General features: G+C 41.8%; 2 protein-coding genes across 2 annotated transcripts; one reads left to right on the forward strand and one right to left on the reverse strand.

Annotated features, from left to right (window-relative positions):
• The first annotated feature begins 325 nt into the window (after positions 1-325).
• On the forward strand, positions 326-13923 carry LOC139200319 (complement C2). The gene is made up of 19 exons (XM_070829584.1): positions 326-377; positions 982-1094; positions 2601-2748; positions 9282-9467; positions 9595-9768; positions 10031-10129; positions 10320-10462; positions 10566-10707; positions 10839-10973; positions 11109-11213; positions 11426-11563; positions 12017-12126; positions 12237-12348; positions 12659-12806; positions 13003-13076; positions 13189-13280; positions 13389-13521; positions 13606-13655; positions 13741-13923. The coding sequence occupies exons 1-19, from the start codon at positions 326-328 to the stop codon at positions 13921-13923; spliced, it is 2337 nt and encodes a 778-aa protein (XP_070685685.1).
• Positions 13924-13985: 62 nt separating this feature from the next.
• On the reverse strand, positions 13986-21214 carry pnkp (polynucleotide kinase 3'-phosphatase). The gene is made up of 17 exons (XM_070829036.1): positions 20828-21214; positions 20418-20464; positions 19874-20152; positions 19453-19740; positions 18881-18960; positions 18724-18781; positions 18498-18605; positions 18341-18412; positions 18163-18211; positions 17795-17862; positions 17486-17578; positions 17270-17366; positions 17118-17179; positions 16833-16942; positions 15210-15297; positions 15065-15132; positions 13986-14384 (listed from the first exon to the last, which is right to left on the reverse strand). The coding sequence occupies exons 1-17, from the start codon at positions 20946-20948 to the stop codon at positions 14264-14266; spliced, it is 1809 nt and encodes a 602-aa protein (XP_070685137.1). The 5' UTR covers positions 20949-21214; the 3' UTR covers positions 13986-14263.
• Between the last annotated feature and the right edge of the window lie 1910 nt (positions 21215-23124).

Here is a 23124-nt window from a genome sequence, read left to right on the forward strand (position 1 = left end):
ACAGTCTGAATTATTTTGTGATACAACAATGCTGGGATGAGGTCTGATTTGGGAATGGCTGATAATAAATCTGTAGTTACCTGAAACTTGAAAATGTTGCCACAGAAATATGAGCCTGTCCAGAATAATAACAGGAGAAACAGATAAATTGAAAGTGAGATCAAATCTGTGTTATGTCCTAAATTGCTTAATTCCTCCTCTCTGTTTTCTGCTGCTGTGTTAATGAGTAATCTGTCATCAAATAAAGCAGCTGACCGCAGGTCGATACAGACACTCTTGCTGTGGTTTCTGTCACTCTCAGACACCACTGATAAATAGCCTGGTCATGTATGTCAAGTCTAGTCTATGGATCCTACTCTTCATCTCTATCCAGGAGGGTGAGTGTTTTAATTTGTTGCACTTAGTGTACATTGTGTAATTACTACGTATGAGTATGGATTTGCATTAGATGAGAAGCTTTTAAAAAAATTACATGTGTCTAGTTTAGTGGTTCATGTTTTAATTGACCTGTATCGCCTCCCTGAGGGCAGGAGGTCAAGCAGGTGGGTGACAAGAGTCTTTGACAATGTCTTTGACAATGTTCTTTGCTTGGGAGAGGTAGTGGGTGTCTGCAATGTCCTGGAGTGAGGGAAGAGGGCAGCCAATGATTTTCTGTGCTGTGTTGATAACCCTCTGTAGTGCTTTTTTGACGCTGAGCAGCCCACACACCACACTGTGAGGCAGTATGTTAGAATGCTCTCTATTGCACTGCGGTAGAAGACCACCAGCAGCTTTCTGCACAAACTGTTTTTCCTAAGGACTCGCAGGAAATGCAGCTGCTGCTGTGCCTTTTTCACAGCAGCTGTGATGTTGATTGACCAGGACAGGTTGTTTGATATGTGGGTCCCAAGGAATTTATTCCATATTAGCTGTGTTGACGTGTGTCTCTGTATTCCTTTTGGCTTGTGCATGTATGCAAATCACCAATACTTTGTGCTTCAGTGTCCCTACAGGAGTATGACGATATTTATGAAGATGAAATATACGAGGACCCACAGCCTACGAACTGCTCAACTACAGAGACTATCAAAGGTGGACATGTCACATACTCAGAGGTAAAAGTAATACACTGTACAGTAGAGCTGAAATAATTAGTCGATTAGTTGATCAAAGGAAATTGTAATAATTTTTTTTTTAACATATTTTGGTTCCAGCTCCTCCAAAGTGACGATTGGCTGTTTTACTTTTGTCTTTTTAAATCAGGGGTGCACACACTTTTTCGGCTCGCAAGCTACTTTTAAAATGACCAGGTCAAAATGATCTACCTACATTAAAAATGCTAAACATATATTAACTTCTATATATACTGAGTATACTTTATATTTACAATATATGTTGGCATACACTGCATAACTGCAACTAATGTAACCCTTGGTATTACACTTAAAAATTGACAGCAGTAATGCACATAGGTGACAAACAGTGATGTAACCATCAATACTGCACACAAGTGACAAGAGTAACTGGAACATTCAATACATTTATGGTCACTACCTTACTCTGATGACTTGCACTGAATGGAGTAGAATATCCCTTCCTATCCTGTTCCCCATCCCAGAGTATCCCTTCTTTAGTAGATATAAATTGGAGGGCTAGCTAGTAGCTAGCGCGTTTGACCGCGCATGTCCCTTCCCGGGACCCATAGGCCGCCCTGTACGTCAATCAAGTCGCAAACGCGACTTTTTTTAACTTATTTTTTTTACCGTCAGGCGATCTACCGGCACTACCTCCGCGATCGACCGGTCGATCGCGTATTGGGCACCTCTGTTTTAAATTGACAACATTTTTGCTTTTTGGATTGCTTCTCCGCCAAAACAAATGTTGCAACTGGTAATTTTTCCACACAATAATCTAATGATCTAGAAATTGTCAATTTAATCTAAAGTGAAAATAATTGTTAGTTGCAGTTTTACTGTACATATTTTTGATATACATCACTTAAGATTGAGAGTGTTCGGTAAAAGTCAGTTTATACCAAAGTGACAGTTGTACAAGTCTTTCAGTCTGTTTATGTGCAGCTCTGTTGCCCTGATGTAGTTGGTTATGTGTTTAAGACAACAGTACAGTACAATTTCAGTTCAACAGACTCTTAATGGAAATGTAAAACAATGCAAAACTGAGGTCACAAGCAGTATAAAAAACAGGAGAATAGGGGCAGAAAGCGGTAAATACAGTAGAAGATATGGAAAAGAGTTTTGTAATTTATATAGTAACAAAATAATGTAATTCCAGGTGAATAACAGAAATATAAAACCAGAAACAGAACAGATGTTACAACATTCTCAATCAGCCAGTGATGCAGGGACAGAAACTTGGCAAATGGGGGATGGTAAAAATAATGTAATATGTTATAATGACAAAATAATGAAATAAACAGTAAAATTTCATCTGAATTATCCAAGTAAAAGTGAGGGACATGGAATTATGAGGGTCATTTTCTGATCACGGTAAGAGGAACAAGGTTTGGAAAGTGAAACAAGCCAAGCATCTTATGGATGCTCTCTGGAAAGCTTAAGTTTTCTTATTCTAGCCCCAAAAATGATCATGTGTTTCCTCTGCAGGGGGGGCTGGAGGGCAGTGTGCTGAACTATCACTGCAGCCTGGGGCAGTATCCTTTCCCGATCAGCTGTAGGCTCTGCAGTGCTGATGGAGAGTGGTCACCAATGAGATTAGCCAATGGCAGACAGGCGTTACATGCCACATGCAAAGGTAATGACTGTGTTCAGAACATGGACTGTTTAAAGGATGTGGACGTAGCTTCCAGGTGTGAAAAGTGAATTCAATGCAGAAGAAGTCCAAATGTATGGAAATCTAATCTAAGCCTAATTCTTATTTGATTTATTACCTCAGTAAACACTTTCCTAATGAATTTATGGTCTCAATCGCTAGTTTCAAGCATTCTTCAATACAGCATGATGTTCATTTAGTAAATTATGGTCCCATTTAGAGTAAAATAGATCATAAAACAGGGTATGCTTCAGGGCTGGACTACCTCGTGACTAAAAATCAGTGCTTAGAGATAGGGTGAGGAGCTCGGATAACCGGGAGGGGATAGGTAGTTGAGCCGCTGTCCTGCACATTGAAAGGAGCCAGTTAAGGTGGTTCAGGCATCTGGTCAGGATGCCTCCTGAGTGCCTCCCTTTGCAGTCCCACCGGGAGGAGATAATACATCTCCATTCGCATCCAATAGATGCCATTATGCACCAAATATCCCCATTCCCCTAAAACAGAGATTTTCTTTTGTCTATTGTTCCATAAAGGTGTATTATGAGGTGTGAAATTGTGTTTGTAAAATAATTTCCAAAAAAGAAAAACCTGTTGGTGATATTTAAAAACAGTTTAGTGGCATTATAATTGCATTTTACGAAAAAGTCTATACCACCCATCTTCTCAAATATATTTTGAGGGAATATGTGCCAAATGATGGCATTTAACACATTGTTTCAACCAGTTCAATTTTAAGGTTCCATTCATACATTTAAAATCTATTGCCTTAAGTACACCTCCAGGAAAGTCTTGGACAGCAATAGCTGTTTGATATAGTGAGCTTGATTTCTCCATATAAAATCAAAGTTGAGTTGGTTTATAGATTTAACAAAGTCTGAACTGAGTGCTAAAGAAGATGCTGTGGGAACCCCTCTGGAGATAGAAAATGGATAGATATCTTTGCAACCACATCTTTTTACATTTACAATCAGCAACTTTGTCTTGCATGATCTTTTTTTTTTTTTTTTACATACAGTGGGGCAAAAAAGTATTTAGTCAGCCACCAATTGTGCAAGTTCTCCCACTTAAAAAGATGAGAGAGGCCTGTAATTTTCATCATAGGTACACTTCAACTATGAGAGACAGAATGGGGGGAAAGAATCCAGGAAATCACATTGTAGGATTTTTAATGAATTAATTGGTAAATTTCTCGGTAAAATAAGTATTTGGTCACCTACAAACAAGCAAGATTTCTGGCTCTCACAGACCTGTAACTTCTTCTTTAAGAGGCTCCTCTGTCCTCCACTCGTTACCTGTATTAATGGCACCTGTTTGAACTCGTTATCAGTATAAAAGACACCTGTCCACAACCTCAAACAGTCACACTCCAAACGCCACTATGGCCAAGACCAAAGAGCTGTCAAAGGACACCAGAAACAAAATTGTAGACCTGCACCAGGCTGGGAAGACTGAATCTGCAATAGGTAAGCAGCTGGGTGTGAAGAAATCAACTGTGGGAGCAATGGAAAATGGAAGACATACAAGACCACTGATAATCTCGATCTGGGGCTCCACGCAAGATCTCACCCCGTGGGGGCAAAATGATCACAAGAACGGTGAGCAAAAATCCCAGAACCACACGGGGGGACCTAGTGAATGACCTGCAGAGAGCTGGGACCAAAGTAACAAAGGCTACCAACACTACGCCGCCAGGGACTCAAATCCTGCAGTACCAGACGTGTCCCCCTGCTTAAGCCAGTACATGTCCAAGCACGTCTGAAGTTTGCTAGAGAGCATTTGGATGCTCCAGAAGAGGATTGGGAGAATGTCATATGGTCAGATGAAACCAAAATAGAACTTTTTGGTAAAAACTCAACTTGTCGTGTTTGGAGGAGAGAGAATGCTGAGTTGCATCCAAAGAACACCATACCTACTGTGAAGCATGGGGGTGGAAACATCATGCTTTGGGGCTGTTTTTCTGCAAAGGGACCAGGACGACTGATCCGTGTAAAGGAAAGAATGGGGCCATGTATCGTGAAATTTTGAGTGAAAACCTCCTTCCATCAGCAAGGGCATTGAAGATGAAACGTGGCTGGGTCTTTCAGCATGACAATGATCCCAAACACACCGCCCGGGCAACGAAGGAGTGGCTTCGTAAGAAGCATTTCAAGGTCCTGGAGTGGCCTAGCCAGTCTCCAGATCTCAACCCCATAGAAAATCTTTGGAGGGAGTTGAAAGTCCGTGTTGCCCAGTGACAGCCCCAAAACATCACTGCTCTAGAGGAGATCTGCATGGAGGAATGGGCCAAAATACCAGCAACAGTGTGTGAAAACCTTGTGAAGACTTATAGAAAACATTTGACCTCTGTCATTGCCAACAAAGGGTATATGACAAAGTATTGAGATGAACTTTTGTTATTGACCAAATACTTATTTCCCACCATAATTTGTAAATAAATTCTTTAAAAATCAGACAATGTGATTTTCTGGATTTTTTTTTTCTCATTTTGTCTCTCATAGTTGAGGTGTACCTATGATGAAAATTACAGGCCTCTCTCATCTTTTTAAGTGGGAGAACTTGTACAATTGGTGGCTGACTAAATACTTTTTTGCCCCACTGTAAATACCAAGGTATTTTGCAATAGTTTAACAGGTACATCATGAAATTCTGTGCAAAGAGAGAGAGAGAGATAGACAACAGAAACAGCAACCAATGTACAGTGACTATAGCACTAACAATAGGAGTGTGACTAAAAGATTAGCAGTATGGTATTATTGAAAAATGTGACGAGTGGCAGACGATCTGCAGCAGTGATTCATGAAGCCAGAGAACCACAGCAGCAGGACCAGGACCAGGATCCACAGGAACCTGAGAGATGAGAAAAGCACAGACAGGCTCCGGGGAAGATAGCAAGTTAGTGGCAGACATTAAGTGGACATGAGACATAATAATGGAGAGGAAGAAGAGGATAGAGTGCACCATAGGAGTCCCCCGGCAGTCTAAGTCTATAGCAGCATAACTAGGGGCTGGTCCAAGGCCTGATCCAGCCCTTAACTATATGCCTACTCTTAAATGTAGAGAGGGTGTCGGCCCCCCGAACCCAGACTGGAAGGAAATTCCACAGGGGAGGAGCCTGATAGCTGAAAGCTCTGCCTCCTGCACTACTTTTGGAGACTTTGGGAAGCACCAGTAGGCCTGCATTCTGGGAGTGCAGTGCTCTAGTGGGGTAGTATGGTACTATGAGTTCTTTAAGGTATGATGGAGCCTGACCCTTAAGAACCTTGTAGGTGAGGAGAAGGATTTTGAACTCTATTCTAGATTTTGCTGGAAGCCAGTGAAGAGGAGCCAGTACATGGTCTCTTCTCCTGGTTCCCGTCAGTACACAAGCAGCAGCGTTCTGGACCAACTGGAGAGTCTTTAACGACTTATTGGGGCAGCCTGATAATAACGAGTTACAATAGTCCAACCTAGAAGTGACAAATGCATGGACTAATTTTTCTGCATCATCTATGGATTTGATGGGCCTGATTTTAGCAATATTATGTAGATGGAAAAGGGCAGTTCTAGAAATCTGTTTAATGTGGGATTTAAAGGACAGATCTTGATCAAATAAGACTGGAGGCCAAAGTAATGCCATCCAGGGTATATATGTTATTAGAAAAGTTGTCCCTGAGGTGTTTGGGGCCGAGCAGAATAACTTCAGTTTCATCTGAGTTTAGCAGCAGAAAGTTGCTGCTCATCCAGGACTTTATGTCCTTTAGGCAGACTTGAAGTTTCCTCAACTGATTGGATTCATCTGGCTTTATTGATAAATATAATTGTGTATCATCTGCTTAACAGTGGAAATTAATGGAGTGCTTCCTGATAATATTACCCAGAGGAAGCATATATAAGGTAAAGAGTATTGGTCCAAGCACTGAACCTTGTGGACAGAGGACTCATTGTTAATATGTACAAACTGAAATCGATCTAATAGATAGGACTTAAACCAGCTTAGTGCAGTTCCTTTTATACCAATGAACTGTTCCAGTCTCTGTAACAGGATGTGATGGTCAATGGTGTCAAAAGCAGCACTCAGGTCTAACTAGACCAGTATAGAGAGAAGTCCTCTGTCTGATGCCATAAGGAGGTCATTTTTAACCTTCAACAGTCTCTGTGCTATGGTTTGCTCTAAAACCTGACTGAAAGTCCTCAAATAGACTATTAGAGTTTAGGAAATCACATAGCTGATTAGCTCCAACTTTCTCCAGGATCTTTGAGAGAAAGGGAAGGCTGGATATAGGTCTATAGTTGGCTAATACACCTGAATCAAGAGTGGGCTTTTTCAGGAGAGGTTTAATTACTGCCACTTTGAAGGACTGTGGTACGTAGCCTGTTAGTAAAGACTGATTGATCATATCCAGTAAGGACGTGTTGATTAGGGGCAGGACCTCCTTAAGTAGCCCAGTAGGAATGGGGTCTAGCAGACATGTTGACCGTCTGGATGAGGAGATTATTGAAGCCAATTCAGAAAGATCAATTGGAGAAAAACAGTCCAAATACACATCTGGTCTAACAGCTGTTTCTATGGTTCTTAGGTTTGAAGTTGGATCAGAGCCTGTTGAGGGCAGGAGGTGATGAATTTTGTCTCTAATGACTGCAATATCTCTATATGCTCTCAGTAAAATCAGTTCAATGCAGTTGGGGCCTCTGTCCTTTTAACTGTAAATAGAATTCAAACTTTCAGCTATTTCAGGTGTCATTCAGAATTCAAATTCTTTTTCACACACACATGGACACTAACTAACACAAACATACACACTCACATACACACACACACAGATGCAGCCACCAAGGCTGAGAGGGAGGGAGACTCCCGATCGCGGGGAGACAACTGGTGGAGAATTTTTCCCCATCTGACAGGCAACTGAGAGGCCTTCGGTTAGTTGCAGAAATTCTGGGTGGCTGCCACTGTATACATGCAATTGCACTCAAAATTATTCAACCCCGGTTGCAAATTAAGTGTGTTGGCAAAAATTGTAAACTTTCAGCTGTGTTCAATGAACTCAAACAAGAACAATTGAAATAGCTCAACGCAACTAATAATACGGGTGGGTTCTCCCATCCCATTCCATCCCATCCCATCCCACTCTTAAAGACTACTGCAGTCTCAAAATAATTCAACCCCCTGAATAGAATTAATTTGCAAATCAATTTAATTTGTTGTCTCTTGACAGTGGTGTTTGGTTGCATGTTCAAAATATAGGTCAAGAGAATAAAAAAGTTATGATAGGAGATCATTGCCTTGCAGGAACCAGGAAAAGGATACAATTAGATAGCAAAAGCACTGAATGTTCCTAGATATACTGTTGGAAGCATAGTTCGGAACAATGACTTCACTATCTGGGCATGACAGTAAGAGGAAGCTATCAACAACTGCCACCAGATTATTGAGCAGGCAGGTGGCCAAAAACCCTTGAGTGACTGCAAAAGACCTGCAGCAAGACTATATATTGAATGCTTCCATGCCCAAACTCCAAGACGTACACCACTATTGACCCAAAAGCACATGACAAGTCAGCTCAACCATACAAATAGGCCACAGAAATATTTGGATTCTGTTCTATGGAGCGATAAAACAAAATAAGAACTAACGAGGTCTATGGATCAGCAGTATGTCTAAGGAGGAAGAATGAGGCATATGCTGAAAAGAACACCTTGCCTACAGTGAAGCATGGCAGTGGCTCTGTGATGCCCCGGGGGTGCTTTGCTTCTCATGGCACTGGAAACCTGCCGTGTTTGGAGGGCAAGATGGATTAAATCAGGTATCAGTATCAGGAAATCCTATTGAGAAAACATCAGGCATCTGTGAGGAACCTGAATCTTGGGCGTCATTGGACCTTCCAACCCAAGCATACTCCAGATTCCACTGAGGCTTGGCTTCAGTAAAAGTCCTGGAAGATACTAGAGTGGCCGTCACAGTCACCTGACTTGAATCCAAAAGAAAATCTCTGGTGGGACTCGAAGAAGGTGGCTGCAGCACGCAAACCCAAGAATATTGGAGAGCTGGAAGCTATTGCCCATGAGAAATGGGCTAAGATTCCTCAGGAATGCTGTCAGAATCTGGTGTCCCTCACATTTGCAGCAGCTCATGACAGCAAAAGGGTGCTCTACTAAGATGCTTGTCAAGAAGGGGTTGACACACTAATACACTTGGTCACACTTCCAAGCACAGATGCACGCATACACACATACTAACATACTCACATACTCACACTAAGTCCCAACCATTCATCATTCACAACATCCACAATCCTGGGATACGCACTGCCCCGGCCATTAAATCTGTGTTCTCTGAGTAGTTATTGTAACCATAAAGATTGCAGGATAAAAGTGTTTTGTCTCTCATAAGACTGTAGTATCAAAGGCAGTGTTCCTTAATGAATATTCTATGTATACTTCCTGTTACAACAATTTTCTTTTCATCCTTCCCTTTTTCCTCCATCCTCCTCTCCTTACCATGTCCATCTGTCCACCCGCCTCTCTCTCATTTCCAGATGTGATGTGTCCATCTCAGCTCCAGCTGGATCATGGTGACTTCTGGCCCAGGGACCAATGGCTCCCTGTTGGCACAATACAGAGCTTCTCCTGCCAGGAGGGGTTCACTCTTTATGGGTCACCCCAGAGGAACTGCACCCCCTACGGGGACTGGACAGGAACCACTCCTATCTGTGACAACCATGGTGGGTGCAGACAACATTACAAACGTTGCTCACATTAAACATCTTCTGCAAATAGTTTCTATTCTGGGTTAGGGTTATTTAAGCACAATCACTAATTAAAATATAACCCTCTTGTTTTTAAATGCAGCTGGCGACTGTAACGACCCAGGAACCCCCCCAGGGGCCCAGAGGTCAACCAGCCAGTTTCACATAGGGGAGAAAGTGATCTATCAGTGTCAGGTCGGTCTGGATCTGCTTGGGTCAGCTGAAAGGGTTTGCCTGGAGAACAGGGAATGGAGTGGCTCAGCACCACGATGCCAAGGTGCACAGTGACTGTTTTTTATTCATACAAAGAGTGCACAGTAATATTTACAGGTTTAGATTTAGTTGTTTTTCCTTTAAAATCTCAGAAGTTAAAAAAAATTATGACTAATCGGACAGTGGATAACAAATACTTGATTTGCCTACACGGATGTGCACCTACAGCAATTGGGCATCAAAGCAGTACCAAAATAGCACAGTGAACTATTATAGTATAATAATAATCTACCAATCATGTAAGATATCTTTGTGATTTACTGCAGGTCAAAATACCTTCGACTCCCCTAGTGCTGTAGCAGCAGCCATGACAGGGTCACTTGCAGGAATCATGCATGTACTCTCACCAGACTCCAGAAAAACAGGTGGTATTTTGTGTCTTTAACATTTTGACATTTTAACAGTGTTGTGGCACAAACATGAAATTTTAAATGGATATAAGTAATCTTGTTATACAGCTTGTCAGAGCAAGAGACAAATATGAAGAGGGAAATTAGCCCAGGTCAACTGCAATAAAGATAATGTGCAATGTGTGTGTGTGTGTGTGTGTGTAAGCTGCAAGGATGTCCTTTGGCCGAACTTTTCGTGTGGCTGAAGGCAGTCGGTTGAATATCTACATTTTACTGGACACATCAGGTAGCATCAGAAAGCAAGACTTTGAAATATCCAGGAATGCCACCATTGCTCTTATCAGAAAGGTATGTGCTAAAATCATATCTATTCACATCAGACTACCAATTTGTCAGTCACAACATCTCAGTAGATGTGTAATCTACATGTCTCCCTTCATTTTCCTTGTAGTTAGACAGCTATGAGGTACAGCTGAAGTTCCATGTGTTGTCATTCGCCAGCGAAGCTAAAGACATTGTAGACATCAGAAACTCGGACATAAGTGGTAGCACTGAGGATGTCATATGGAATCTGATGGAGTTTGACTACCATAGTAGGAATTTGCTTCTTTCGTTTATAGTACTCATTCATTTAATGTCCATGTCCTGTAGTGTGATATATTACTGTAAGTAGGCCTCAATCCATATATTACGCCACAGTCTTTTGCATTTTGCTCATCTGCAGGCCATGGACGTAAGACAGGCACCAACCTCCACGCTGCCCTGTACCGTGTTAGTGAAGTGATCAGCTACTTGAAGCAAAACAGCGCCAAGAACCATTTCAATGAGACTCAGAATGTCATCATCATTGAAACAGATGGTAAAGACACAGGAAATGTCTCACAATCTCCAGCTCATAAAAATATTTTACAACTCATTAGAGCTCTTGTAATACTGGAAAGTGGAACATTATCTTTAGGCACTCATTATGTCTGTTTTATCTTCCTGCATGCAGGTTACTCCAACACAGGTACCAAGCCTCAGACTGCCCTGGCCCAGATCCGGAATCTGCTGGGTTATCCCACGACATCCCCTGATCACACAGATGAGACAATGCTAGGTATCATGTTGATGAAAGATATTTAATATATCATGTATATTCTATTCATCTATTTATATTTTAGCAACTCTACTGATACTTAAGAATTACTTCCACAGAGTGCAACAGCTCCATTGCCAAAATTATAAGCTATCATAAATCAGGCAAGCAAAGACTGTTTTACATGGTTGACAATGCATGTACACAATGTACGTACGTTTGTGTGTTTTCAGATGTCTATATATTTGGTGTTGGGGACCAAGTGAACAAAGATCTTTTAAACTCCTTAGCCTCAAGGAAACGTGGAGAGCATCATGTCTATGTCCTAAAAGACTATGAAAAGTTGGGAGAGGTGTTCAACAGTATCATTAGTAAGTACATTGCTCAAGAGTAGCTTATATGGCACAAATCGTGTGTGTTTTTTAATTTCAGCTGTCAATTTGTGTGCAACAAAAAAAATGAATTCTAGGAATACAAAATACTTGACAAAATCAAAACTGATGTCTTTTTGGTAGCTCATTAAAAGATAATACCAAGATTTTAGTTACTTGGCAGTGTTCAGCACTGTTGTCTCAGAGCAAGAAGGTCCCTGTTAGCAGGTGGCCTTTCTGTGTAGAGTTTACATGTTCTCCCCGTGCTCGCATGGCTTCCTCCCATCCTCCAGACATGCTGGTGGATTTGACAGGCACCTAGGCCAGGATGTACCCCGTGACACAAACACACCACCGCCAGCAACCCTCGAACCACTCTAACAATGAATGGTATAGATAATGGATAGATGGATGGAGGTTTAACCATTAAAATGATCATGTTTCATCATGCAGGTGACAAAAGTGTGATAATGTGTGGGGTAGCTCAGGAAGATGTCTCCATGGAATATGAAAAAAGTAAGATACCAGTTTACACCAAACCCTGGCATGTCACTGTGACAACGGTGAGAGCTTTGCACAATCATTCAGTCACTAAGATTATAATAGATATTTTTCACCATCAATGTGATATTTCAGAGTGATTTTCACACATTGACATTCTCCTACCTCACAGTCTATGCCATGTTTTGGATCAATTGTGAGCCAGAACTGGGTGCTGACAGCTGCTCACTGCTTTGCCAGAGTGAGCACGGACAAAGTCTCTCAGCAGGTGCTCATACAACATGGTCAGTGTTGGCACAGACAGGTCAAAATACCATATTTTGGAGATTGAGATTCATAGCAAAAAATGTTATTTGTAATTATTTTGGTTTCTGTTATTTTTTGGATGTTTAAATCCAAATTACAACAAGCATAGGCACTTCTAACATAAGTTATCGTCAAACAATCACCTCTGAAAGTGCATTACTCAACTCATTTAACTACTGTACTATATTGTGGCGAACAGAACATCTAGATTAGTTCTTTCTATTAACCATCTTGTTGACTTCACACGCTTTTATGATGAAATAACAAGCAGCTTTTTTTGGTTACCAGGAGAGGGCACAGTGGTTCCCAAGACAGTGATCATCCACCCAAAGTACAACATCAGGGCACTCAAACACAGAAACATATCTGAGTTCTATGACTATGATGTAGCTCTGGTAAAGGTGAAAGAGAGTATCCCCCTCTCCTGGAAAGCCAGGTAAGAGAGCCCAAAGATAAGGTTCTTTAAAGTTAGCAAACAGGAACACATCTAACATTAAAGCTAAACTTGTCGCTTGTTGACAGTGTTTTTAGACAAAATCAGTGCTAAGTGTTTCCACCCTGCATTATACAACTAATATAAATGCTGCTGAGTTTCAGTGTTGAATGTGTGTATACTGTATTTCATACAACAGACCTATCTGCTTGCCATGTACTGTGCCAGCCAGCCGAGCCATGAAGACACTTAACTCTACCTGTCAGCAGCACAGTATGTGTGGAAAAATATGCAAGAACATATTTTCCATTAACATAGAATTAATGTATTACACAGAACTCCTCGAGTCTCAAGCATTCTCAGTAAAATGAATGTGTGCATACAGGGGAGGAACTACTACCACACACAGAAACGGCTGTCTCTTTCATCCATAAGGACTCCAAACGCAAAGAAACACATGTTCACACAAAGAGTCAGGTGAGTGGTAGTTGATGGGATTGCTTTCATGCAGATACTTAAAAGATGGAGGAAATAGATTTCTTTTATGACAGGAGTGGTGAGCTGTAATTAATGTGCTGTCTGCAGAGGCCTGGCTGTTTGGAGAAGGCGAGGCAAACATTGAAAGAGCCCACAGATGTGACTTTGGATGAGTATATACCTGACAGATTCCTCTGTTCTGGGGGCTCATCAGGATACCAGGACGCTATCACCTGTAAAGGTCTAGAATTTGCACTTACTATAACAAAGCCACCATGGTTCGGCCAACTTGGGATTCCCATAACAGGTATATGTTTTTGTATAGGCGACTCTGGTGGATCCCTGTTTCTGCAAAAAAGAAAGCGCTTCTTTCAGGTCAGTACGTTTCCTGCTAGAAAAAACTAAATAACACGCGGTACTATCACAATCACATGGACATTTCTCCTGCTTTCATCTCCAGGTCGGAGTAGTGAGCTGGGGCACCACAGATGTATGCAACGCAGTCAACTCAGATCTGAAACAGTACAGCAGTGACAGACCGCCTCCTGATGCACGGGACTTCCACATCGATGTATTCAAGATTATGCCATGGCTGAAACAGCATCTGGGTGAGGAGATCGAGTTCCTGTCTGAGGTCAATTGAAAGCATCTATTATGAATCAGCCGTGTAATGATTGGATTAAGCAGTTGTAACTCAATGCACAATTCAACTTTTCAAACCTTTATTGTCAAATGAAATACCATTGATTTTAAGTCTAGTGAACATCACTGGTCTTACATTGTAGTTGCTTTGCTGGGAGCATGCATACAATCTAGGACATAGAAGCACTGCACACATATCAGTGTGGAGTGCATACACTAGACAGTCTATAAACTTAAATAGAGAATAAAATGTCAGTATCTGATGACATTGGCTGCCATCTGTATTTTTTTCTGTCAGTGAGATTGTGAAAGTCAAAGGTGTTTGAAAGCCAGTTCTCCAATCATCCCTCAGAAAACTGCCGAAACAGGATTTCTGCCAAGCTGTCTTTGAAGTTCGGAACAAAGTGGATCTGGAGGATCTCAGAGAATCCTTCAGAGAGAGCAGGAGCAACAAAGTGTTTCCTGTACAAACAGAGAGCCAGATTAGTGTGATCAGTACCAGAGCTATCACTATTAAAGATGGGGTAGGCAGAAATCTGGACAAAGAAAAAAAAAAAACAGAATTTGACAATTTCAGCTCTCCCCTCTGTCGTAAGCCCTCCCAGCAGATGAGCATGGAAAAATGAAGTTAGCAGCACTGTCGTAGCATTCTCTCCATCTCTGATACACTTTGTCAGTATTGACTTGTGCTTTAGTGTGTGTGTAAGATTTTCTGCTGTTGAATCAGGCTTTCACCAACGACCAACAGCCAATAATAACACCCTCTCTCTGAAAGGACCAAAGTAATTACCAAAGTCTCCAGATATGGGCTAGATGTTCTGAAAACATAGCCAAGGTCTAGTTTTCTCTCAGACCATTTAAATCATAATATCTTTAAAGGGTTATTATGGAATTTTTGCCCTGTGACAAAAAACAAACTGCCTACCCAAGCTTTTTAACTACCAGAATTAAAAACCCATTTTAAAAAAGCAGCAAGTAACAAAGATAAAATATAATTTTCTGAAAATGGATTAACATGAAAAGTAAAGCCACCTTGGTAGCCTGCATTTAGCTGCATTTAATTGGGGCTTTTTGGCATAAGACACACATGTAATGTTTTTGTAACCAGTGCAAGTGTGAGAAGAAAGGTTATTCTTTCTTACTTGTAGTGGTGGAAAACCATGTCATTGACCCTCATGTGTTTGGTGTTTGATGGAGCCATCTCACGGAACTGGAAACAAAAATAAGGTATTAAGGATAAAATAAAACAAAGGGTAAATAGTCACAGTGTGGATAGATGAGTCATACTCTATTGTTGTGTTTGGCTTGCTCCAGAGATGCTGAGAAGTAGAAACAGCGACAAGACACTCCTGTGGCCTTGGCCACGTCCACATATCTGGAAACACACACAGAACATTTGTTATACAAACATAAATGCACATACAAGCAGCAGGAGGAGCACACAAGCAGTACCCACATTATTTAATGCACCCATTAGGATTCTTTCAGACAGTCTAAAACTATGGCAATGACGGTAACATACTCACTTACACAAGGGGTAAAGACAGGAACAAGACCAGCCTGTGCCATAAAATTAGCATTTCAAGCATGTAAACGTGTTACATGTTAAAATGAGAGAAAGTAATTAACTTAAATTTAGCATTATACCTTTGTTCTAAAATGGGAATGTCCTTTAGCAACAGTCATTTGTCAACTATGACATTTTAACATAATGACATTTGACAAGCTATGAAACATGGTATGTAATGTGATGCTTCTTATTTACAATCTCTTATCTCTGCGTCTGTTTTGGCAACGCACTGGTGCAGTGGTTAGCACTGCTACCTCATAGCAAGACAGTTCCACCTTCAAACCTGCTGGCTGCTGGCTTGCACTTTGAGCTTGAGGCCTTTCTGTGTAGAGTTTGCATGTTTGCCCTGTGCTTGCGTGGGTTCTCTCTGTTCGCAACCATACACCTGGACCCAGCTTTCCGCTACCATTGGTCAAAGTATGGCCCATGTCCTCCTTTGTCTCAGCCAGCACACAGTTGATATCTATCTATCTATCTATCTATCTATGTATGTTCAACTGGTGAGTGAGGTCCCTGAAGGGGATGTCTGCTGGATGCTCTCTGTGGGGCTTGCTGAAGGTTTCTCAAGGGCTGTGGGACAACCAGAGGCCACCAAAGGCCCACAGAGGATCCCCTGAACTCAACCTGGGTCTGTGGGGTTTGCTAGAGGGCTCATTGGGGCTGTGGTATAAGTTAAACCCACTGAGGGAGCCTGTAGAGTCTCCAGAGCTTAGCCTTGCTGCTGGAGATTCAAAGTGAAGACAGTGAGAAATGGACAGAAGGGGAGAATCAGAGACAGTTCCACAGCTTAACCTTGGGCTTCCTGAACCCTGAGTAATAGAACTTACAAAACCTTGTCCTTAAAATCAGGGCTTTGAAATTGGTACTTAATGAACTTTGGCTGCTATTACTCTGGGGCAGGCTTTGTGGGGACTGTGAAACAGAACTAGGGTGTCGACAGCCTCTCCAGGGCCCACCTGGTCTTCTGGGGCTAAAAGTCTTGCAAAGCGAGCTTTACAAGGTCGACAACTTAGCATTATGGTGCCACCACATGGTCATTTCAAGGAACTGCACCATGAGTTACCGTGTCATATCAGAACTTAGTGTACTTACTCAACATCTTGTCTGTATGTAATTAGTCTTCATTTATGCATGCCTCTGTCGATTTATGCTTTCTGAAGCCTATTTCCATTAAGGTTCACCCAAGTGACGTGGATCCTGAGTATTAGGGATGTAACTACATATTGCCGAGTTTTTGGAATTGTTAGATCCCTACTGAGTATATATTCATACTCAAATGTGCAAGGACATAGACACACAGAAATGCATCGACACTGCACGTACTGATAGTCATGCTGTACCTTTTGCGAGACTCTGGATCTGGGTTGGTGTTGTCTATGACGACACTGTGGCCCCCCTTTAGAGAATTCTCACATGTCGACACACACTTCTGCCATGAACCGAGAGTGTCCTGAAACAAAACAAAACACAAAATGTTGGTCACAACATGTCAGGGAGGACTTTAAGACAACAATAAAAATAATCACAATTATCTTCATCTTGTTCCATATAAGACCTAATGTTGTGGGTTCATTTAGACCTGGCACAAAACAAAACTAGAGTCCTGTTCATTAAAATTAACTCACCCTGTTGACGTACACATAACCTTTTGGAATTATGTGGGTCTGGAAGAAGGTGGATTTACCCGCTTTGAAGAGATGACAGAGAGAACAAGATCAGAATGGTGTTAGTGGGAGGGAAGAACATATATGGTGATATACCATCCACCACCTCTTACATGCAGGGAAACCCACAGCAACAATGACTTCTGTCTTATTGGAGGTGAGAGAGGCAAATGGAGGGTCATACAGCTGTGCAGTGGAGTCAATCTTCCTCTAGAAGTTCAAGTAACAAAGCACATTTACAAAAATTAACACAAACCCACAAATTTATTCTTAATACATTGTAGAGAAAAAAAACATAGTACATATGCAAGTATGTTCATTGTACATACAGGGTCAAAATTAGGCAGGGTGTAGGGGGCACTCTTCCAGCCCAGGAAGTACTCCTCTGGGGTATGGAACTGCAACCCAATGTTCAGAGCAAACTACAACATCAAGAAAGAATACAGTAAGTGGTACATAATGCTCATATTTGTAAGTTCTATGTACCTTTTCCCCATTAAGGTTTCTATTCATCCATTATCTATACCACTTATCCATCAGGGTTGCTTGGGGGCTGGAGCCAATCCCAGCTGACTTTGGGCGAGAGGCGGGACACACTCAAAAGCACACACAAAAGCAGTAAAAGTCTTAGGTCTTACCAGTCGGTCACTACAGGAGAAGTCCTTCTTCTTCCCTGGCACCCAGTTCACTGGCCTACCTGCAGCATCTGTGCATAGAGGTCAAGTCAAAGTCACTAGCAGTGTGTATCCTATTGGGTTTATAGTTAGGTGTAGGCCTATAGGTCTAGCATTAAGGACTTGCATTCTGGGAGATTTCAGGGAGGAGGGTTAAGTTCATTCCATTTTTTGAGATGAGGGGAATAGGAGGCTTGAACTAATAGTTTGGTTTTCAAAATGTAGATGTGTGCTTGTGTAGGTGTGTGCATCCATGTGATACCAGATCAGATAACTCAGAGCACATGGTTCATCACTGTGGCAACACCACCGTACACCCAACCCTTACTCACCACCTACGTAAAAACTTTGTGTCTTGTCAACAGCCACACCATCATTTGCCTGTGCAGGACACACACATGCAAAGATACGGTGAGGAATGATAACAGGGCAGCCAATGCAAATATTGTACATGAAGTATGGTTCTTAAATAATAAGGATGCTTGCCCATGTGTCTCTCTTGAAGGTTACCTTCTCACACAAGTAATTCCACATTCCCATCACTGGTTTCCTGTACATACCAGGGCCAGTTGCTACAAACACCTGAGACAGCCAAGGAAGAAGTAAAGATATCAATTTTTGGACAATAATTAAAAGAGAGATGAGAGCCACCGCTAACATGACTAACCTGCACAGGTAGCTGCAGCATAGAGAGGATGTCCTCCACTTTAGACTTGAAGACTTCTGGCCTAAGTTTTCCTTTAGTGATCCCCATTTGGTTAGTGAAGAACACCACCTGCAGGACATCTTCCAAAGTCTTTCATCTTCCAAACTTCTCCAAATATCAGTACGTAAACTTCTCCAGATATCAGTACAAACTTCTCCAGATATCAGCATGTATTGCTCCCACTCACCTTGTATCCTTTCTTGAGCAAGTTGGCCAGCTTGGGCTGAATTTCAGGATACAAAATCCTGTTAATTAAACAAATACAAGTAGAGGAATATTATGACAAGAAAGAGACAGACAGTCGTGTATCAAATCTTAGGGAAAGTTCAGGAGTGCACACGTACTTCCAGTCATCTGGTGCAGTGGGAAAGACTTTGCCAGACTTGGTGGTGATGATGCAACCATCTATGTCAAACCCAGTAATCTGGAGAGAGACAAGATGATGTCCAGATGATCAGTTAACACATAAGCAGCTGACAATGGGCGAGAGGTGGGGTACACCCTGGACTGGTCGTCAATCAATCACAGGGCCAATACACAGACAGACAACCACACACTCAAACCTACAGGCAATTCAAAACCTTTATATCTTTGGACTGTAGGATGAAGCCATAGTACCCGGAGAGAGCCCACGCAAGCACAGAGAGAGCATGCAGACTCCACACAGAAACCTGCTAGCCAGTAGATTTACACCCTAAACCTTGCTCTGAGGCAACACTGCTAACCACCATGCTGCCCACAACTACGTAATTTTCCAATATTGTTCAATCTGCTGACTATTTTCTTGATAACTGCTCAACTAATTAATTAATTGATTAGTGGATGCTTCTGTTGTGGAAGAAATACATTTGGGGAAAACATAATGAAACTACAATGAGTTACATAAACAAGTAAAGCTGTTCCATTGAAGTCCCACCTTTTCACTCCCTTTGACACCAGCAGCAGTGAAAATCATCAAGCTGCCTGTATGCTGCCAGCTGCTCTTTAGACAGCCCTTTGAAGATGATGAAGATGAAGGGTGGGCTCTGTTACTACTCTCTGTCATAGACTTTGCTGCCAACTCCTGCAACTGCTTGAGGTTTTCTTCTGCCAGTCTCTCCTCTTCACCCTCCTCTTCTTTCATCCATCTATCTGACTTCTCACTTCTTCTTTGGCACTTCACTTCAGGATGCCCCCTCTCTGGGCTCAGTTGTCTCTTAGATGACTAAACAGATAAATCAAAAAAAATACAGCAATTTTCTATTGTTGACTTCTCTCAGTAAATATTCATTGTTGTAACATTACAGTACTAAGCAAATAAGATACACCAATAATAATACACAGATTAGGTGTGTTACCTTCATGGGATAGGTAGAAAAGAAATCCTTTATACTGTGCTTCGGATTCAGACTCATCTGTGCTTCTTTTTCCTTCCCGTTTCCTCCTCCTTTTGCCTTATCTGCAACTTTTAATCCTTTCTGTGCGATGCCAGGGGATGCTCCATTTGAGCTCAGGGAGAAATGCAGTTTAAATGGATGGTTCTGGTTGACCAGATAAAGGGTGTCTCCATGAGTGAGTTTACCAGACTGGCCTCGGCACAGCTCCTCACTACTTAGGAAACTGGGATTGGGACCCAGCTGTGGAATGAAATAGAACATATACTAGCACTGGACTGAAAGCCTTTATACAGATACATTAGTTAAGATGATGACCAGAATGGGTCTTGGCTGAAAGAAAGGTGTGCTGACATCAGGTTTTAATACATAATGATACATCTAGTGTTATGAATGTGTGTCAAATATGAGCTCTCTGTGGTGTTTGTTGGGTGTAGCCTCACGGAGGTGTATGTCTACACTGAGAGTTTCACAGGGAGATTAATTGCTTCAGTTTTTGCTTTCATACCTGAGTAACAACCACATCCCGGTCTGCATAGCAAGCCACCACCTTCACTAAAAGAAAAACAAGAATCATTACCACCAATTATTACCATACTCACAGACACACACAAACACACATCTTAATATGCATATTCGGTTAGAACTGAAAATATTAGTTGACTAATGTACAACCATTTGGTAATTAATTGTTTAAGTCACTTTTATGTGATAATGCATTATGTGATTATGTTTACATGTGTCAGTTTAGACTTTCCCAAAGTTTTCCCTATTTTCTAGCATTTTGTGCTGTGTGTATGAGCCAACCAGATGGAGTTGTGCAAATCGCAAGGGTCTCGTGGTAAATTCTGCATGTAATGTGCCACATGTACAGTGTCGTGCACCACTGTACTGTACTTCAGTACAACCTCTCCTTACCCTGGTGCCTGGAGCATTTCTTGTCGGCGACCCCAGTGTCCGGACCCCGGCCCAGAATGACAGCTCGTCCGTCCTCCAGATGGACCCGGGCTCCAGAAGCGCCAACCAGCGTACACGACATTTTAGCGAGTGACCACAACAGCGAGATCGCCTCACCTTAATCCCTATGGAGTGCTCGTGAACGACTCGTCTGAAACTAGTCGTCTCGTGAAACTAAGAACCGAAACACAGACATAAAATACTTATCGCGCGGCGGTGGTTACGTATATCTCAAATGTGTAACTTTTCGCCACAACCTCTTTGTGTGTGAGTTGGTTGTGGAGTGCTGTTGTAGTCAAACAAAGCGGAGAGGCCTTGATTTGAAGTGTGCCCGCGGTCCGTCACTTAGAGACGGGATCCCCTTGAATTTCCTCTCTTGACTTCCTCTTCCGGGTTTCCATACGTAATAGGCTCCTTGGAGCCAGGTCTGCGCAGAATCGATCACCGCACAATGCATGACGGTTATTTGAGTTGGACTTGACTGCAGCTGTTTGTCTCCGCTCACTTCTGCTACCGTCTAATCTCGTCCACTCAGCTCGAACGAGCCAAATGTCACTCACCTTGCCTGTCGTCTTTTAGATTTGTTGACTCGTGTAATTTCAGTCAAAGCCAAATCCTTGCGGAAAAGTGGATGTTTCATTAATTTGTTCGCCTTAAGAAAAAAATTCCTGAACAGTTTAAGGATTTTTTGGAGGCGGTTTCGAATTTTAGGTCGTGAGTCATCTATGCTCCTTCCAGTCAGTGAGACAAGAAGACAGGTAAGATTAAATCCAAGGGGAAATAGGACAAGATGATCAGTTCTGTAGTTGTGTCCTTACTGGTTTGAGCTAAATGCTTCTTGTTGAGTTTATTTTGAAAAATTTGTTCAATGTCAATGTATGTTGGTTCCCTCATTTCTTCTGTGAGGCACTTTGGGGCATCCCTGCTCTTGTAAGTGCTATAGATAACAAAAAACACATTCTCCAAGACCTCTGTAAAACATTCAGTCACAGTCACTATAAGTTTGTTCAGCGTCCTTAGGTACTGCCTTACACAACAGGATAAACAGGTTTCTTAAGCTGTCTCAGACAGGGTGTGTCTCTGTCAAAACCAGTATTTATCCACTGCCAGTGGCGACTAGACGCCAACCTCTTTAGTACCTACCTGGCCGGGGTTCCAAGCGAGCTGAGTCAAACCTAAAATGTGACGTCAACAGACTGCAGGCCACTGATTGGCCAGGGAGTGACGTCTCTGGATGAGTCATGAGAGCGACTCGTTCACAAGATCAAATCCGCCATTTTTAAAACTCTGGCAACAGCGACCGTGTGTTTTTATTATTTCTGTGAACAAGGTAAATGGCTACACGCTAACCAAACACTCGATGTCCTTAGTTGTGTTTGTGTTTGTGCCGCATACATATTACGCCACTGGAGTTTCGGGCCGCCTTGCTATGACAACCCCACCCACGTTGAGGTGGTGCGCAATTGTAATGGAAAACGACCGAAACCGAGTGAGTCGAGTTGAGTCGTGGTGAGTAGTGCTAAAACTGTGTAATGGAAAAGCGCCTTAAGACTTTATTTATCCCACACCAGGGAAATTCACTTGTTACAGCAATAGAGGAGAACTAAGGCCGAAACAAAGTGTGTGAAGTGAAGTGAAGTGAAGAAGTGCAAAAGCAAGGAATATAACAAATATAGAAGTAAATATAAAAATATGAGAAATAATATAAAATATATGCATGTGTGTATTCTACCGAGATTTAATCTTGGTGGTCATGAATAGTCTGTCACTGGGTGTATTGACTCATCACTCATTGACTCACTGAAGTCAGTCTTCTTATTGTCATTTTACTCTTGTTCTTGCTCTCATTTATAGTCTCTCTTCTGTCCTGTCAGCTAGTGCTCTTGGTAGATTGCCTGTCTGGAAAACTGTTGTGTTGGAGTCTAATAATACAAGCAGAAAGACAAGTTAACTTTCAGGTAAAGAAAATCACTTTGTGCTTTTTGTTTTGTTGTTGGCTATGGAGAGTAGGCTACCTATCATGGGGCTCTAAACTAATTGTAAATTGACATGTTGTTGTATTTTGACTGTGAAAAGTGTAACACATTAGCAATCAGTTGTACATTTATTTTTTGTTTTGATCTCTGTTAATCTCATTTTCACCACAACCATCTGACAGAAGATACTGACATGTTAAACCTCATTCACTAATGCAACTTGCATCTGACATAACATGCCTTTTTCTGCCACCCAGCCCTCCACCCTCCTCTCCCTTCAAC

This window comes from Pempheris klunzingeri, chromosome 4, assembly GCF_042242105.1.
Source record: "Pempheris klunzingeri isolate RE-2024b chromosome 4, fPemKlu1.hap1, whole genome shotgun sequence".
NCBI lineage: Eukaryota > Metazoa > Chordata > Actinopteri > Acropomatiformes > Pempheridae > Pempheris > Pempheris klunzingeri.

Excerpts from the sequence above, each read along its gene's own strand:
- LOC139200319 (XM_070829584.1), top strand. The coding sequence starts at position 326 with ATGTATGTCAAGTCTAGTCTATGGATCCTACTCTTCATCTCTATCCAG. Across the intron at positions 10,130-10,319 it reads ACCAGACTCCAGAAAAACAG|CTGCAAGGATGTCCTTTGGC; the intron begins GTGGTATTTTGT and ends TGTGTGTGTAAG. Across the intron at positions 12,807-13,002 it reads CCCCTCTCCTGGAAAGCCAG|ACCTATCTGCTTGCCATGTA; the intron begins GTAAGAGAGCCC and ends TTCATACAACAG.
- pnkp (XM_070829036.1), bottom strand. The coding sequence starts at position 20,948 with ATGTCGTGTACGCTGGTTGGCGCTTCTGGAGCCCGGGTCCATCTGGAG. Across the intron at positions 19,741-19,873 it reads TTTCTACCTATCCCATGAAG|TCATCTAAGAGACAACTGAG; the intron begins GTAACACACCTA and ends TTATCTGTTTAG. Across the intron at positions 15,298-16,832 it reads GATCCAGAGTCTCGCAAAAG|ATATGTGGACGTGGCCAAGG; the intron begins GTACAGCATGAC and ends GTGTGTTTCCAG.